Here is a 17,456-nt window from a genome sequence, read left to right on the forward strand (position 1 = left end):
AATACTTGCCAAACTCTACGGCGCATTGCCCGTCAGTCAATATCACCCCATTCTTCAAAATATTTTGCGGACCCCTACGACTTTTTTTTGATTTAACGTAGTTCCAGAACGACATCGGATCCTTAAGTAACTGGTTCTGAACTCGATGCTCATAGTGCCGGTGGGTGAAATCTATCATGGCTTTAACACTCGCCCTACGCTGAGCGAACGTTTCGTAAGCATGCCTGGACTTACTCGCCTTATACCGTCGGTGAAGCTTTGCTTTTAGTTCTATGTTGCGAATTATTGCAACCGTGTACCATTCGGGGTACCTCGAGGTTACCGGACTTCGCTTTTTTTTTGGAACGCAGTCATCAGTGATAGATGTAAGAATGTCATAAAAACAGTTCAAGCTTTCCTCCAAATCTAAATCATACAATATAGACCAGTCTACCGGAGAATAGACGAATACAATGATGGGAATCAGCCTTATAGAAATTCCAACCAGTTGGCTGGGCTGGTGATGTAAATACGTTCGCGTCGGGTGGACATCTGCCATTGCAATGCCCTACTTTATTGCTCTGAATGAACTCACAATAAGTTTGAAAATATTCAAAATAATTATTAATAGACGTAGAACACGAATATAAATTAAAATCTCCTACAACTACTACTTCACTAAATTTTTTACAGTATTCCTCAATAATACTAAACAGTAGCTTATATTCCGTATCACTAGTGCTAGGCGGTATGTAAACTATACATAACAAAAATAAGAATCTCTCGCGCCTATTGACACTCGCACAAACTAGTTCGAAGGAATGAGCGTCAATGTTGACATCACTGTGTACTCGCCGCAGTTCGAGTTGCGGTGTATCCACGAGAAACGCGCCGCCCTGCTTACGTCAATCTGCCCGGTCACACCTTATAATAGTGTAACGAGGCGGAATTATTTCTGCATTGTAAATAGATTTGTTGCATCCCGTTTCCGTGATTACAAATAAATCTGAATTTGCGGAAGCCAACCCCGCATAAAATTCTTCTAATTTTGTGCGGAGACCTCGTACATATTGATAAAAAAATCTCAACCGATTTGACCTGCTTTCTTTGTTTCAGATCTTTCCTCTGATCGACGACACCACACCCATTCAGAAAATTCGACATTAACAGGCCGAATTTCTGGTTCACATAATTTTGCATACAAACTTTCTCTTTCGGTTTTATGTCTTATTTTCTCAACCTTAATTAATTTGTCTCCACCACATACTTTTTTAATAATATAATATGATTCTAAGTTTTCAATTGTAGTTTCTGTTTTCAGACGCCACACATGCAGATACTTTTTTCTCTCTGCTCCTTCAATGTCTTTGGATATATCCATTATGATACCCATCCTCACTACAATCGATGTATTTAATTTAGTTTTTGCTCTTGCAATAAAAGCTTTTTGTAGTTATTCTTAAAAGATTCATTTGAGTGAAAATTTCGAAGTGGTGGTGGCAGGTTATTCCAACACTTACTGGCTGCGTAGCGAAAGCTACCACGAAATGCGGATGTGTGGAAGATATATTTAAGGAGTCGTGCGAAGCGCGGGTCTTATGTGGAATGTTAGCATCACTTCTCCATTTTAACTTTTTAAATAGATAAATAGGGATTTCGTTCTTTATTATACCGAATAGTAGAGTAGCAAAGTGCAATTTTATACGACTGCCCATTTTTAATAATGACTCTCTATTCAAATAAGGAGTAACGTGGTCTCGCCGCGGGATGGAGAAACAATATCGTGCACAAGCCTTTTGAACACGTTGTATGAGACGTTTAGTATGCTTCAATAAGCGTGGACCTATGGCTGCATCCATATAATTAAACTTGGAAAGAATCAAAGATTCAGAGGAGTACACGTAGGTCTTTTTTTATTGAGTTTCTGATTCGGTATAGTACTTTCAGTCTATAAAAGCAACTACGAACAATCTGAAGTATATATTTTTCAAAACGTAAGTTTTCGTGTATGAGCAAGCCAAGATTTCGGGCCTCGGTTACCCTCTCTATTTATTCACTATTAATTTTAATGTTGGGTTTACCAGTTACTACTTTTTTAACTTGATGCCGAGTACCTATAACCATATATATCGTTTTTTTCGAATTTAATAGCAATCCATTGGATTTACACCAGTCAAAGATCCGATTAAGGTTCGAGGTAATTTTATTGAAAGCTTCCTTATATTACGGCTTGAAAGACAGGTAAATTTGTATGTCATCAGCAAACATATGAAATTTACAATATTTAATATGTTTAACCACGTCCGCTGTGTACAGAGTAAATAATAAGGGACCTAGGATAGACCCCTGAGGTACCCCTTTATTAATTGGGAGAGGCCGCGAAGTGGTCATATTTCCGTCATGGTTAGTAATTTCAACGAATTGATGTCTGTCACGTTAGTAGCTCGAAAACCACCGCAAAGTTCTTTCTTCTACGCCGTAGAATCGCAATTTAGCTAGGAGAAGATCGAAATTAATGGAATCGAATGCTTTGGAAAAATCTAATAGAACCATAACAGTAGCTTCCCCTGCATCTTGAGAAGAAAGTATATCGTCTATTACATTTATTAGGGCTGTAGTTGTGCTGTTTTGTTTCCTAAAACCTGACTGTAATGTAGGTAGAATATTGTTTTTTTCTAAATAGGTCAGAAGTTGACTATGTACAATCTTCTCCAAAATTTTGGAAGCACAAGGCAAAATACTAATGGGTCGTAATTCGTTAATTTCGAGCGGGTCGTTTTTTTTTTGGGATAGGCCTTACTAGTGGATTACGCCAAATATCCGGAAATATATCTGAAGCAATTGATTTATTAATTAATTTGGTAAGTAGACTTAGTGTATAAGGAAGAGATAACAGCAGCATATTCAGTGAGACTCCATCGGGACTCAGCAACTTCAACCTCTGTTACAGGTTGAATAGTAAAAGAATAAGATCCGAATCTGTTCATATTGAACGAATCTGTGTGTGTCCGAGATATACCCTCTCCATTTATACGAGTGCTTATATATGAATTAAAATATGCCTGTTTTTCTGATATTAATGCGTTCGATACAACTTTCTTAAGATCCTTATAGTTCAGCAAATGACCAGGATGTTTACTTAAATTCGTAAAAAAAAAAATTAAAACCTCTTATAAGCCTCGTCACGTGCTTCATCATTAAACGTATGTTATATGTGACCCAGGGGTAGCTTTGTTCCTTAAGTCTAGCTATTTTAACTGGTGCAATGGTATTAAAAACGTGTAACAGATTTGAATTTATAACGGAAGCAAACTCATTTACACCAGACGGCACGTCTATCCCAGTTAATAGATGACATGCAGCTATGCAACTGAGCTGGATCTATATCTTTGTTTGGTCTACACTTAATAAGTTTAGTTTTACGTTTAGGTTTAGGCACATCAAGTTCGCACGCAACAAATGCATGAGAACTGAGAAGGAATGTGATCGATCCAAACCTGGGACACATTTGCATCTGTACAGATAAGATCTAATAGGGTATCACTGTGGGTAGTGAAGTGAGTGGGCTCAGTAACATACTGTTGAAGAGAAAAGCTGGCGAAGAGGTCAAGCAGAGCCAGAAGTTTTGCCTCATTTACTTTTAGAAAATCAATATTAAAATCGCGGAGTAGAACAATGTAGTCATGCTGTGATAGAGTTGAGAGAGTAGAGTTTAAGTTTTATTATTTTTACACGGCAGAAAACTCACCTCCTATTCAACTAAGGTAATTAGAGAGACATATAAACTTTTGCATTGGAGACAAAGGAGCCCATTTTGAGTAACTTATAAGAAAATAAAAAGTGAGATATGAAAAAAAAAATTGTAAAATTTTTTTATATCCTTTCATTTTTAGCAATGCATATCTTTGCAAAGATTGGTCCTCATCAGCAGCAGAGTCTATTGGTTCAATAATACAGGATGTTATTTTATTTTGCAACCAAATCAATATAAAACACATAGTAGTTTGTTCTCTAAAATCTTATTACTTTTTATATACCATTAGTGTTAAACAAAAGAACTAAAATTTAAGAATGCATTTTGTGTTGGTATTCCTAAAAATATGAAAGTTAGTACATATCAGTTAAATCAAAGATATTGTAAGCAAACATGGGCACAGGAATCAAACCAAGTTCTTTACTTTCATGGTGTTTCACCTGTTAATATCACAGTGCGGAGTCCTTTTTTTTACTCATCTGTGGTTTTAGATAAAATCTTAAATAATTAATTAAAACTTTCATGACACCTCACTAACTATATATTTGAAATAACTTAACACAAGTGCAATGTTTAGGTACCAACTAGTTTCAGGTGGCAGTCCAATCATTGGTGCATCCACAATAGTCTGAAACTAGCTCGAGATTGAATGTGAGTTTAATTTAAAGAATAAAAAGTTAGCTTTTTAGATTGCTACAATAGTTGTTGGGAGTTTAAAACTATTATAGATACAGAAAACCAATACATGTCATACATTTTATTTAACACTGAATTTCACTTTTATCATAAAAATTTAATTCTCTTCTTTTTATGGTAGAAAATATAGGATAAATTATAATTTGTATTTCTTATGTTTTACTTGGGAACACAGACATGATACAAATAACAATATTGTATTGATGACAAGAGAACTACAACAAATAATATAAATTGGTTAACTTATACATTATACATTCAAGATATTCCAAGTGAATTATCCCAGCTATGTAGCACATAATTATCCCTCATACACCTCACCCAAATAATCTTGTATTGTGACAAGTGTTGGGGATTACTGTGCTGGTGGAGGATTGCCGCCCGGTCCCTGGGGACGAATCTGTCTTCTAAGTTCCTCCACAAGTTCTGGATTCAGTGCCTGCATCTGCTGAGCCAGGGCTTGTCCAGCTTCCAGCAATGCATTAACATTGGCTCCTTGGATGCCGGGCTCCGCTCCTGGAACATTTGAATTCATCAAACCTGAGATGAGGTTAGACATGTTGGGGTCAGACAGCATCTCCGTGGCCATGTTGAGGAGGGCGGGGTTCTGCAACAAGCCACCAAGGTCCATGGGCGGGCGCGGCGGCGCCTGCGCCAGACGCTCCTCGGCCAGCCGGAGGTTGTCCCTGTAGGAGTCGTTGTCGGGCTCGAGCTGCAGGGCGCGCGCGAAGGCGGCCCGCGCCTCCACGGTGCGGTCGAGCGCCGTGAGCGCGATGCCGAGTCGGCCGTGCGCCTTGCTGTACTCGGGCTGCAGCGCGAGAGCCGCCATGCAGTCGGCCACGGCGGCCTCGTGCTCCCCCAGCTTGTAGTGCGCCGCGGCGCGGTTACAGAAGTACACCGCGTTGCGCGGGTCCAGTTCGATGGCGCGCCCGTACTTTGACAGTGCCAGTTTGTATTGTTCGCTTTTCATCAGATCGTTGCCTTCAGTTTTCAGTTTCTCCGCCTCCTCTTTGTCGGCGGCGGTGACTCCACAGCGGTTTTCTGTAATCATCTTGACTAGATCCAACCCCTTAGAGACATCTTCCGGTGTGAGTTCATAGGCGGTTTCGATACACTGTGCGGCAACCTCGACACTTTCTTTTGAATTGTCGTTCAAAGTATCTCCTTCTAATTGTTTCTTCAAAAAGTTGACAATGCTAGCAGCTATTACTTTTACGTGCGACATATTTTTTTACTGGTTTTAATTTAATAGATATCTATTCGACACTGACTGTACAACTTAACAGAGTAGATATCTACTTATTTAATGATTACACATTCAAGTTTGCTATTCAGCCAAATTTCACAATTTCAACTCTGAGAGTTAAAATAATTCATTTGATAAAATGATAATTGTCAATTGTGAAATGTGAGTTGCTATTTTGATAGGTACGTTACTGTTAGATGACAATGTCCTGTGAAAAGTCAGCTGTCAGTATGTTATTAAATTCTATCTATTATGGCTTTTGCAAAAGGGCCCCCACAATTTAGCCAAGTAAGGTTACCTATCAAACGTAATTTTTTTATGAAAATAACGGATAAGACGAGCAGGACGTTCAGCTGATGGTAATTGATACGCCCTACCAATTACAATGCAGTGCCGCTCAGGATTTTTGAACTAGCACTAGCTACGGCGCCCTTCAGACCGAAACACAGTAATGTTTACACATTACAAAACACATACAACTTCAAATTTTCACCCGACTACGATCAACACCTATTTTTGTATCGCGATTGCAATATTATTCTATTCCATCCACTAATACGCAATGGAGTTGCAAGATGGCAATCGAATGTATTGATTATTTTAGTACGATATATTTGAGGTTCACACGTTACCAAATTCCACCGAAACGGCTGAACCGATTTGTATGAAATTTTGTGAGCATATCGCGTAGGTCTGAGAATTAGGCAAAATTTATTTTTAATACCCCTAAATGATAAGGGTGACCCACCCTTTAATATATGTTTATATTTGTTTGACAATTTTTTTTATTTTTATTTTATTACTAGCTGACCCGGCAGACTTCGTACTGCCAAATATAGCCTGTCAAAATGATTTGTAATGTGTCATTTTTTGTTCCTACATATTTTATAGTCGGGGCAAAAAATTATCCTGAACAAAAACATTTAAAAATAAGTAATCTCTTTATTGTTAATCATATGAATCATAATTATTAACAAAAATCAGTTTTATTTTCATTGTAGTGCTTTGTGATATACGCTTTTTGTTTGAGTATCTGGCGCATAGACAAACAAATCTGATGGTTTTCCAACACGGGAACAGGCAACATACAATTATTGACCATGTGAGAAACATGGGTTTTCCAGATTAATACCACAAACACTTAAAGATTGCCCCTGGGACTTGTTTATGGTCATAGCAAAAGCAAGACGAACTGGAAACTGTAGTCGTTTAAAGTCAAACGGCACATCATTCGGAATCATTGGGATGCGCGGTATGAGTACGTCTTCTCCTTTATACTTTCCTTTCAGTATAATTGCTTCTATCACATTGTTTAGTAATTTTTTTATCGCTAACCGTGTGCCGTTGCAAAGACGCGGTTGGTTTATATTTCGCAACATTATAACTACCGATCCAACCTTTAATTGAAGATTGTGAGGTAGCAATCCTGGCAAATCCAGCAAGTTTAAAAATTCTGGTGGATAGTTCACTACATCATCTTGGTTAGTAGCCGAATCAACTGATTTATATATCCACGATTCGCCTGTAATTTGCGCTTGTATTTTTAAATTTAATTCATTTACATCTATGTTTTTTGTAGCCAATATAGCTCGTTCGCTCAACCAATCATGGTTTCTGTAATTTTAGAAACATCTGGAAACACCTTCTGAATAATTTCATCTTTTGATCGAGTTAACTGACAAAAACTTTCGAGGAACGTTAATGCAGCCAGTCAACATGTCTATAGGAAATTTGCTATTACCAATGTCAATGAGTTGTTTAGAGAATATGTTTCCAGATTGGTCATTTTGTAACTCGACACGCATATTCTTGTTTAAATGAAATACTTTGACATGTTTCCACAAATTGAAGGACTTTAGACAGGCATTGAGTTCATCAGCTGGTGTTGATCGTGGAATCACTGGCAATGTTTGACGAAAATCTCCTGCTAATAAAATCATTGCACCACCAAATTGGTTATGATTGCTCCGTATATTTTTTAATGTTCTGTCTAAATCCTCCAAAGATTTTTTATGTGCCATCGTGCATTCATCCCAAATAATTAATTTACATTGCTGCAAGACCTTTGCCATTGCAGAGTTCTTAGAAATGTTGCAGGTCGGAGTTTCATTGCTTTGCATATTTAATGGCAATTTTAATGCTGAATGGGCTGTTCGACCACCTTCAAGCAAAGTTGCTGCGATTCCCGACGAAGCGAGTGCAAGTGCAATTTTATTTTGTGAGCGAATCGTTGCTAATATTAATGAAATCAGAAAAGTTTTTCCTGTACCACCAGGTGCATCTAAGAAGTAAATCCCTCCAGTTTCATCATTTATTACTTTCATAGGATTTTTAAATACATACTTCTGTTGTTCATTCAACAGTGGAAGATTCGTTTGAATTTTTTTGTTTTAAAGTGTTGAGATCATACATTTTTTCTCGTTTCAACTCTTGGTTAAAAGCATCATGCATTGGACGATTGGGCGCGGCCAGGCCTAATTGAATTAATAGTTTGTTTGACATCATCAAGCACATGTCCTCAATTGAAATCAATGCTTCGTTGTAAATTTCTTCACTGATTTGTATATTTGGATTTCCCATTCTATTTCGTATTTGATACAAAATATCATCACACATATTATCTTTGTACTTGATCCACAAATCAATTGGGTTTGATGGGAAGCATGTAGATATGATTATAGAAAACAATGTTCGTATTTGATGAGCGTGTGATGATATTACAGCATCATTGAGAGTTTGATCCCAATGAGCGTCATTTTCTAGCAATTGCAAACGTTGACAGGCTTCCCTGTAAGATCCACACAATTCACAATCAACAGTTCGTAAATGTAGGAATGATGTTGGGCCACGTACATTGACTACTAGCAGTCGTAAATAAAAACATTCATCATTGCTTGGATGTACTGAATAAATTCGACATCTGGGTATCCTTGAACTTGTTTCCGTCTTATAAATCTCCTTGAGGATTGATTCCAAGTATAATATTTTGGCATTTCAGAATATAGCAATGTTTGTGCAAAATCATCGTTTTGGCATGTCTCAAAAAAACTGGTTAATGTGGTAGATGGTGGCTGAGCAGCTTTTTGTACTGCGTTCTGTGCTGTAAAATACACTCTTTGTCCATTTTCTAAATGCACAGCCAAGTGAACAACAGAAGGGTGTCTCTCATGAATAGGAAAAGAAAATATTCGCCATACTGCTTCATTACTACTAACATAACGGCCAATTTGGTATTGTGTAACTTCATCATTGGAATTCTCTCCACCAATTCCAATCACAGGCATATCACTCCCTTTGGTTACATATTTCCAAATGTATTTAATAGATTTCACTGAATGGCAAGATTGTTGATGTGTGCTTTGAAGGTCTTTGATAAAATGGGTGAATATGGGACAATCTAACGATTATCTATTTCAATATATTATTGATTTAATTTGACAATTGTTGATCTTCCATTGTCTGCTGTCGATCGTCGATACAGTAGATAACTATCATTACCAGTAATTGTTTCCGATAATAATGTCCGTGGATATCGTTTTGAACATTTACCATCTATCATACATGGTGAATTTGGTTTTAAAAGTTCCACAGGGACCATATTTTTGATAACTACCTCATGCAATTCAGGATCTACTTGTACATTAGGGATTTCGGCTGATATCACTGCATCAACTTCATTTGGCCTTATCTTTTCAACCAACCAAATCAAAATGTGTGCATGTGGCAATCCTCGTTTCTGCCACTCCACAGAATACATCCAGCAGCGTGTCTCACCAAACACATGTTTTACGATGAAATCCATTAAAGATTTAAATTTTTGTCTAAAGACTCTTGCTGTTATATCATGACGATCAATGGGTGATTCCCAGGGAATAACTCCTGCTTGATTTTTATCCATTGTGGATTGCATGTAAATAATAATAATAATTATAAAGCCTTTTTATTTCCTTAACTAACCTAATAATATAAAAAAAAATAAGAAATATATACATTTAAATAATATTTTTATAGATAAGGCTGGTGGGTATAGGCCTCCTCCAACAATTTCCAGGTTGCTGTTGACTTTGCTTTCTGAGTCCAGTTTTCTCCAGCAATTTTTTTGATCTCATCAATCCATCGTTCTTTAGGGCGTCCTCTGGCTCTCTTGCCTCGTGGTCCAGACCAATTGGTGACCAGCTTTGTCCACCGTCCATCTGTTGATCTGTCCACATGACCAGCCCATTTCCACTTCAGTTTTTTCATATGTTGAAGGGCATCTATTACTTTTGTTTTATTGCGGATGTTTTCTGATCTTTCCTTGTCCTTCAGATTTATATTCATGATGCTTCTTTCCATTGCATGCTGGGTCTTCTGTATCTTATCCCTTGTATATTTATTAAATATTCAAGTTTGTGAACCATAATATAAGCAGGGGAGCAGACACCCATCTATAACTCTCTTCTTCAATTTCAAGGGAAATTTTGATTTCATTATTTCTTTTAGGCTCCAGAACTTACCCCATGTCATGTTTTTCCTTCTATCAATTTCATCTTTGTTTCTGGATTTGCTAAGTGAAATATTTTTCCCTAGATATATATAGTTATCTACATATTCTAATATCTGAGAATTCCCAGCTTGAATAGGAGTTTGGATTGTGTTAGTCATTACTTTGGTTTTTGTTGTATTTAATTGTAATCCTATACTGTAGCTTATTTCACATAGCTCTGATATCATTTCTTCTAATTGTTTAGCTGATCTTGAAAAGAGGACTATATCATCAGCAAATCTAAGGTTATTCAGAGTTTTCCCATTTATGTTAATGCCTTTTTGATCCTAGTCTAGATGTATCATTATATCTTGTAGGACTGATATAAAGATTGTAGGTGATAGCAGGTCTCCCTGTTACACCTCTACATATTTTGATAATTGGTCCCAATCTGTCAAGTTTTACACGGCTTATGCTTTTCTTGTAGATGTCTTTCAAGATGTTAGTGTAAGTTTTGGGGATATCTTGATGGTCCAGTGCTTGCCATAAGCTATCATGGGATATAGGATCGAAGGCCTTTGCATAATCAATGAAAGCTAGATATAAGGGTTGTTGATGTTCTTGATGTTTTTCAATTACTTGTTCCAATGTGTGGATATGATCGACTGTACAAAAACCTTTTCTAAATCCTGCTTGTTCAGTTGGTTGGTGCTTCTCTATCTCTGTTTCTATTCTCTTGTTTAAACAAATAACTTATACATAGTGGTTAGTAAACTTATAGGCCGGTAATTACTTATATCCAATGCATCATCCTTCTTATATAGCAATATAATTCTTGACTCTCCCCATTTCACAGGTACTCTTTGCTTTTCAAGAATTTTATTAAAAAGATTTGAAAGATGACTAGCTAGTAAATACTTACCTAATTTGAGAGCTTCATTTGGGATATTATCATGACCCGGGCTCTTTTCTAATTTAAGCCTATCTATTTGCCTTATTATTTCTGGTTCTTCAAAAGGTTTAACCAAAATTAATTTTCTAGTATTATTTTCTACAGGATTTTGATGTTTTGTGATTCTATTGTTACAGTTTTGGTAGCTGTATATGTTGTTATAGTAATCTGAGTCTATTTTAACTAAATCTATCCTGGATTGCATGTGTTTTTGGGGTGCCTTAGATTTTAATTTTGGAATCCACTTTTTTCCTGGATCTAGCAGTTTAAACGCCCTTCTTTGACTTCCAAATTTTCATAGATTTGATTCTATTACCTTCATCCTATAGTTTTCATAGTCATTTTTTAATTTTTTATTTGTTATTTTATATAGGTTCGTAAGTTCCTGTCCTAGAGAAGAGATCTCTACTTTTTAACTTTTTACGTTGTAATTCTGCTCGTCTTTTTATCATATCCACTGTATCTGCTGATATAATGTTTTTTCTTTCTTTTTTTGTACTTGTGATTTTTATGCTTTGCATTAAAGCAAACTCTATTTTACTGTAGTATGATTCTACGTCATAATTTTCACAACTAGTTATTTTAAGTAATTCTTTATTTAATTGATCCAAGAATTTTTTTATATTTTCTTCTCCCTGTAATAGTATAGGTTGGTTTCCAAATCTTGCTCTACTAAGTTTTGGTTTTTCTAGGTTAAGTGTACCTCATACTAACTTATGATCGCTTGCAAATAGGTCATTATTTAATGTTTCTATGTTTAAAAATTTCTTGGGCTATTACAGAGAATATAGTCAATTTGATTTCTAGAATATCCATTTGGGCTACTCCAGGTCCATAGACTTGTGGTCTTTTTCTTAAATAATGTATTGATTATGGTAAGTTTCTTTACCAGTGCATTATATAGCAAATGTTCGCCTCTCTGATTTCTTTTGCCATAACAATATGGTCCCATTACTAAGTTTTCGCCCTGCTTTCTTTGACCAATTTTTGTGTTCAGATCGCCCATTGTAATTATAATTCCACTGGCCATATTTTGTGCTGTGTTCAATTGATCATAAAAAGATTTTATTTCTTCTTCAGGTGCATCATTAGTTGGCGCATATACTTGTATCAAAGATAGTTGTGTAGATTCAAATTGAAGGTTCAGTATGCATACTCTTTCTGATATTCCTTTGTAGTTCAGAATATTAGATTTAAATTTCTTTTTAATCAAGAAGCTCACACCATAGACCTTTTGTTTCTCCTGTATAGCAAAATATATGATCTACAAGTTCTATAATGTGGCTTCCAAGCTTTCTGACTTCCGCTAATCCTATTATATCTTATTTTATGCTATCTAAGGAATTAATAAGCAGTAACATACTTTGTGGTGATAGGAGAGTTCTAACATTGTATGTACGTATATATAATAATTGTTGTTGAGATGTTGGAGGGTTATTGTCTTTAACGCCCGCGGGGACAAGCTATATTGGGAGATTTAGAGGGGCCTTTTGTTGTTGCTATTCTGTGTCATACACATATGTCTCTGTATTTGGTAATGATTTATCTAAAGTCCTTTCAGTGCTTTCTATATTTGGTTTGCTGGTTTTAGGATTCTGTAGAATATAAATTGACAATCTTATTGTTTTACTTTTCTTTACCGGTTTATTTTTATTTCTTGTAATATTTGGGCAATTTTCTGTCGCTATTTCAGGGGACTCAGATAAAATTCTTTTGTTACTATGCTCTACATTCTTATTGCGGCCGGGTAAAATAACAAGCTTGTCATATTTTATAAAGGCTGTATTGCCTGCCTCCTTTTCCACTTTCAGTTGTGCTTGTAAGTCTTTGCGTTTGTTCAAAACCTCTAAAGGATAGTCTGGTTTTATATAGTAAGGTGAGTTAATGTGGCATTTTTGATTTTGCTGTATATTAATTTTTTGTCCCATTGTTCTAAATGTAATAATAATCTGGTAATCTCTAATAGTAGTCTGATCTTTTCACCTTTTTTCCCAATTCTTCTAACAGCCTCTATACCATTTTCATAATGTAAGCCAAAGTATTTATTTATAATGTCTATTATTATTATGTCTTCTAAGCCATGGTATGATTTTTCTCGTTCTTCCACTCCAAAGATAATTAAATTTTTGCGTCTTATATATCTTTCAAAAGTGTTGATTTTTATTGTATGCTCTTACTTAGTATTAATAATATTGTTCATAGTTGTCTTTATATCTTCCTTCATTTCGCTCATATCAATTTTTTGTTGTTTGATTTCCTTCTGCAGATTTTCTAACATGTTTTTTATTTCCTCCATAGTTGTTGTTTATTTATCGTGATGTTGAAGATCATTCACAGATGGCGCTAGTTGTTTCGTAAGCGTTTATAGTCGGGAAATTTTTGAATAGGTATCAATGTAGCAATAACTTTTAGGTTATGTAGGTCAATATTACTTATTCTGCACTTGTAAATATAATAGTATAAAGCACGTCGTGACCGGTGTACTTTTAAAGTATTTTTTACACTATGACCATGTAATGAATCTGTTCACTCTTGTTTGATTGTCTTGAAATCAGCTGGTTTTGATGCACAGTTTATGCCATTTGAAAAAGGCGAAAATCTTATTCACTGGTTTATCTCTTAGTACTTTATAATGTCGTGGTAAAACTTTATTCACTTTTAATGATTTTTCACTTTTGGCTCAGTTTTAAGGTATTTTTTATTTCACTTTATATACAGACTCGATGCTTATCGTAGCACAGTGGCGCCCTCCCTGGCATCTTGAGCATATTCATGCATATGTCGAGGGCTTCCGATGTATGTTGCTGGAAGAATAGTCATCCGACGAACATTCTGTGCATTTCCATCAGTATTAATTACATCTCGAAGGTGAATATACTCTTCAGATCGGAGTTTGGTCTGATTCAACCTGATGAATGTAAATCTCTCCGTTTCAATTTTGACATACATGTCAACAATATATTTGTGATATAATTGCCGACATTTCAATATGTGATTGTCTTCGTTTTCCCGAATCATTAGGCGGTATGAATAATAGTTCATTGAACTGACTTTTTTGTTCATTTCAGAACCTGTCAATAGATTTTGTTTTAATAACATTGTTGAAATATAAAATTAAAATACATAATATAGTTGATAAGATATCGCCATAGCTAAACTAATATTTTAATTACCTGTAATGGGATTTATCATTTTTATTGAAATCATAGCCATCTCCACCTTGCCATAACATAATGGGATATTGCAGTGCATCCTATGAGCGGTGTGTTTCCTTTATACATTGTAATTGATCATTCCGACGATGTAAAACAATATCACGGGATTCCAAGTTTTCTCCAACTACAACTATAGCAACTTCATCAATAGCCGCGTACCCACCTAGCGCACAGGCTCGCGCGGCAGCCCTGTGTCCGGATCGCGAGCGATGGCTCCCGCGGCAGCCTCAGTAGTTATGTTCAATTTACACGAGGCCGCCTCGCGAGGCAGGCTGAGCCATCATAAGTCCGCGAGTATTCGTAATGGACAGTCGTGTATTTTCAGCTGCAGCTATTTTCCTAGCTGCTTATTGTTTAAAGAAACGAAAACAGTCACGTATCAAGAAAAAACCTAGACGCTTCTGGATTAGAAAAATGTATGAGCGTCGCCACCAATATGGAAATAGATTACTTGGAGATTTAGTATATGATCAGACTGTACATAATTTTACACGAATGTCCGTACAAGAGTTCGAAAATTTGTGCTCATTGTTCTGATAAAATAAAAAAGTGCGATACAAAATATAGAGAAGCAATCACTGTGAATGAACGAGTTTTAATAACTTTAAGATTTTTAGCAACCGGAGATTCTTATAGCAGCTTGCAATATTTATTTCGAGTATCGAAGCAGAGTATCTCAAGAATAGTTCCAGAAGTTTGTGACGCTATTATTGAAGCCTTAAGTGATTATGTAAAGGTAAATAAAAATAATTTGACAAATTTAAAAATCAATTGTTTATTTTAACTACAATTCAGTGATAGTTTCGACTCCATCATTGGCATTAGGTGATGGTGTAATGTATGTAATGTAATGAAGTGCCAGATGAGTCCATTGTAGGGGAATTACTGTACTGCTGTGTATAGTATCCTGTATTAATTTGTTGTTGTGTGTATTTCCCTATATCGGCTTCAAAAATTATATTATTGATAGCGTTCTTAACATACGCTAATGTGTGCGGATCATATTTCCTTGGCTATGTATCTTCCAAATGAAGAGTATGGATCGATGATGTCGGTCGAAGACTTTTGCAAGCATTCAAGGGCTTCTGAGAGCATGATATCTGCCGGATCTTCCTGTGGCTGCGTTTTCTTAGGATTATGTCGTTTTTTTTACGAGTGGTGTGTGCGTTTCTGATGGTGAAGGCATGATAGTTTCCGAGGCTAGGTCTTGTTGTTTTTGTGGTGGCGCTTCCTCGATGCTAGCCTCCGGCAATTGTGACTTGGTCGGAGCGTTTTCAGCCTCTGTGTGTCTCTCTACGTCAGAAGTTTGTGAAGATTCCGGTATTGTCTCCTGAAAACATAATTTTAATTAATAGATAAATTTGTGGTGCAGTGTGAATGTGTATATAATGTGGCAGGACCCTATGTTTAATCCGATTGGAAGCAAAAGTTTAACGTCCATAGTATTTAATACCTTCAAGTACCTTAGTAGCGATATCTTAAATATTTTTCTAGCAGGATTCTCCATTGCTTGAACGTCTTCCGACTACCACTAAAAGGGGCCAAATATGGAGTGGTGTATAGTACCTAATACAACCACTCATAGGGGCCAAATACGTTTAGTCTGAATACTTTCAAACAGCGGAGGGTCCTGTCATGCTACTACTACAGAAGAAGAGTGGCTTGCTATATCAAAAGAATTTGAAAATAAATGGAATTTTCCCCACGCTATTGGAGCGATGGATGGAAAACATGTTATGTTGCAGGCACCGATTAACAGTGGCACTGATTATGATAATTACAAGCAATTTCCAAGCATCGTGCTTTTTGGATTAGTTGATGCTAGCTACAATTTTTTGTATGTAAATGTTGGTAGCAAAGGGCGAATCTCTGATGGTGGTATTTTTAAAAGCACAACATTGTATAAAAAGCTAGAAAAGAAAGAATTGAACGTGCCTAAAAAGAAGATATTGGAAATACCATATGTAACAGAAGTTCCTTATTTTATTTTATCCGATAAAGCCTTTGTACTCAACGAATATACCATGAAACCATTTGAGGGCAACCCATAAAATGGTTCTAAAGAAAGAATATTTAATTATCGCCTTAGCCGAGCTCGACGTGTCGTTGAGAATGCATTTGGTATATTAAGTGCCATATTTCGCGTTTTTAGAAAACCTATCTTACTAGAGCCAAATAAAGCAACAAAGGTTGTCTTAGCAGCTGTATATTTGTACAACTACATCCGAAAAAATACTTCAACTAATCTTATTTCACCGGAATTGTTTGACAGAGAACTTGATGGCGCACTGATTCCTGGCCAATGGAGAAATGAAATAAATGAAGTTACATTCGCACCAATTGCAGCGTTTCCATGGCGTAGTTCTAATAACGCAAAAGAAATACGGTTGCACTTGGCAGAACATTTTATAACTAATGGTTCTATACCATTTCAAAATCATTATGCATAGTTAAAAATTCTTACATTCGGCATTGTTTCCCGAGTGTCACCAGTTTCATTTTTATCCTTAAGAAAATGGAAATAAGGATATCCAAACCACTTCGAATTATAAACATCTGCAGCGCCTGAAACAGAACAAAAAATAAAATTTATATTTCCATAATTTAAAATATTTTAATTGTATAAATAAATTTTCTTCAATTTAATTAGTATATATTAAGTAATTATTTTATCAAATAATTTGTAAGTTCATATTTTTAAGTATAAAAATGCATACCTGAACCTGTTATGCGACTTTTTTTCTCCCTGCTTTTCTCTCGACGATAAGAACCACACAAGGACACCATTTTGTTTTTCACTTCCTTGACAGGCATATTAATTTGAGCAGATATTTGCCGCCAACTATCTTCCCGCTGATTTTTGTTTAAATATTTTGGATCTTTGGGGTCCCCAAGTACGTGCTGTACAGTTGTATTAAGCAAATGGACTCCTCCTGACTGCCCATGATATCAAAATTACAAAATACAAACACGGCAAGAGACAAAACTTGAAGTAGCTTCGCGCGCGAGCCAAAACATAACCGTCCCCACCTAACGCACAGCGCTCACAGAGGCACCTTTGAGCGCGTCAAGTTTACCGACAACAGATGGCTCGGGGCCGAGCCGTGCTCGGTCGAGCAAACCGCGCCCGAGGCAGGCCGAGGCACGTC

The 17,456-nt window shown here is 36.2% G+C and overlaps 1 protein-coding gene and 1 long non-coding RNA gene across 2 annotated transcripts; both read right to left on the reverse strand.

The window, feature by feature from the left end:
- Positions 1-4,475: 4,475 nt before the first annotated feature.
- On the reverse strand, positions 4,476-5,861 carry LOC126977324 (small glutamine-rich tetratricopeptide repeat-containing protein beta-like). The gene has a single exon (XM_050826103.1). It carries the CDS (start codon positions 5,652-5,654, stop codon positions 4,785-4,787), a length of 870 nt encoding a protein of 289 aa, XP_050682060.1. The 5' UTR covers positions 5,655-5,861; the 3' UTR covers positions 4,476-4,784.
- Positions 5,862-15,066: 9,205 nt separating this feature from the next.
- Positions 15,067-17,185, reverse strand: LOC126977601 (uncharacterized). The gene is made up of 3 exons (XR_007732281.1): positions 17,025-17,185; positions 16,772-16,872; positions 15,067-15,637 (listed from the first exon to the last, which is right to left on the reverse strand). It is a non-coding gene; the product is annotated as an uncharacterized LOC126977601 (long non-coding RNA).
- Between the last annotated feature and the right edge of the window lie 271 nt (positions 17,186-17,456).

The sequence above is a fragment of the Leptidea sinapis genome, chromosome 2 (assembly GCF_905404315.1).
Source record: "Leptidea sinapis chromosome 2, ilLepSina1.1, whole genome shotgun sequence".
NCBI lineage: Eukaryota > Metazoa > Arthropoda > Insecta > Lepidoptera > Pieridae > Leptidea > Leptidea sinapis.

Excerpts from the sequence above, each read along its gene's own strand:
- LOC126977324 (XM_050826103.1), bottom strand. The coding sequence starts at position 5,654 with ATGTCGCACGTAAAAGTAATAGCTGCTAGCATTGTCAACTTTTTGAAG.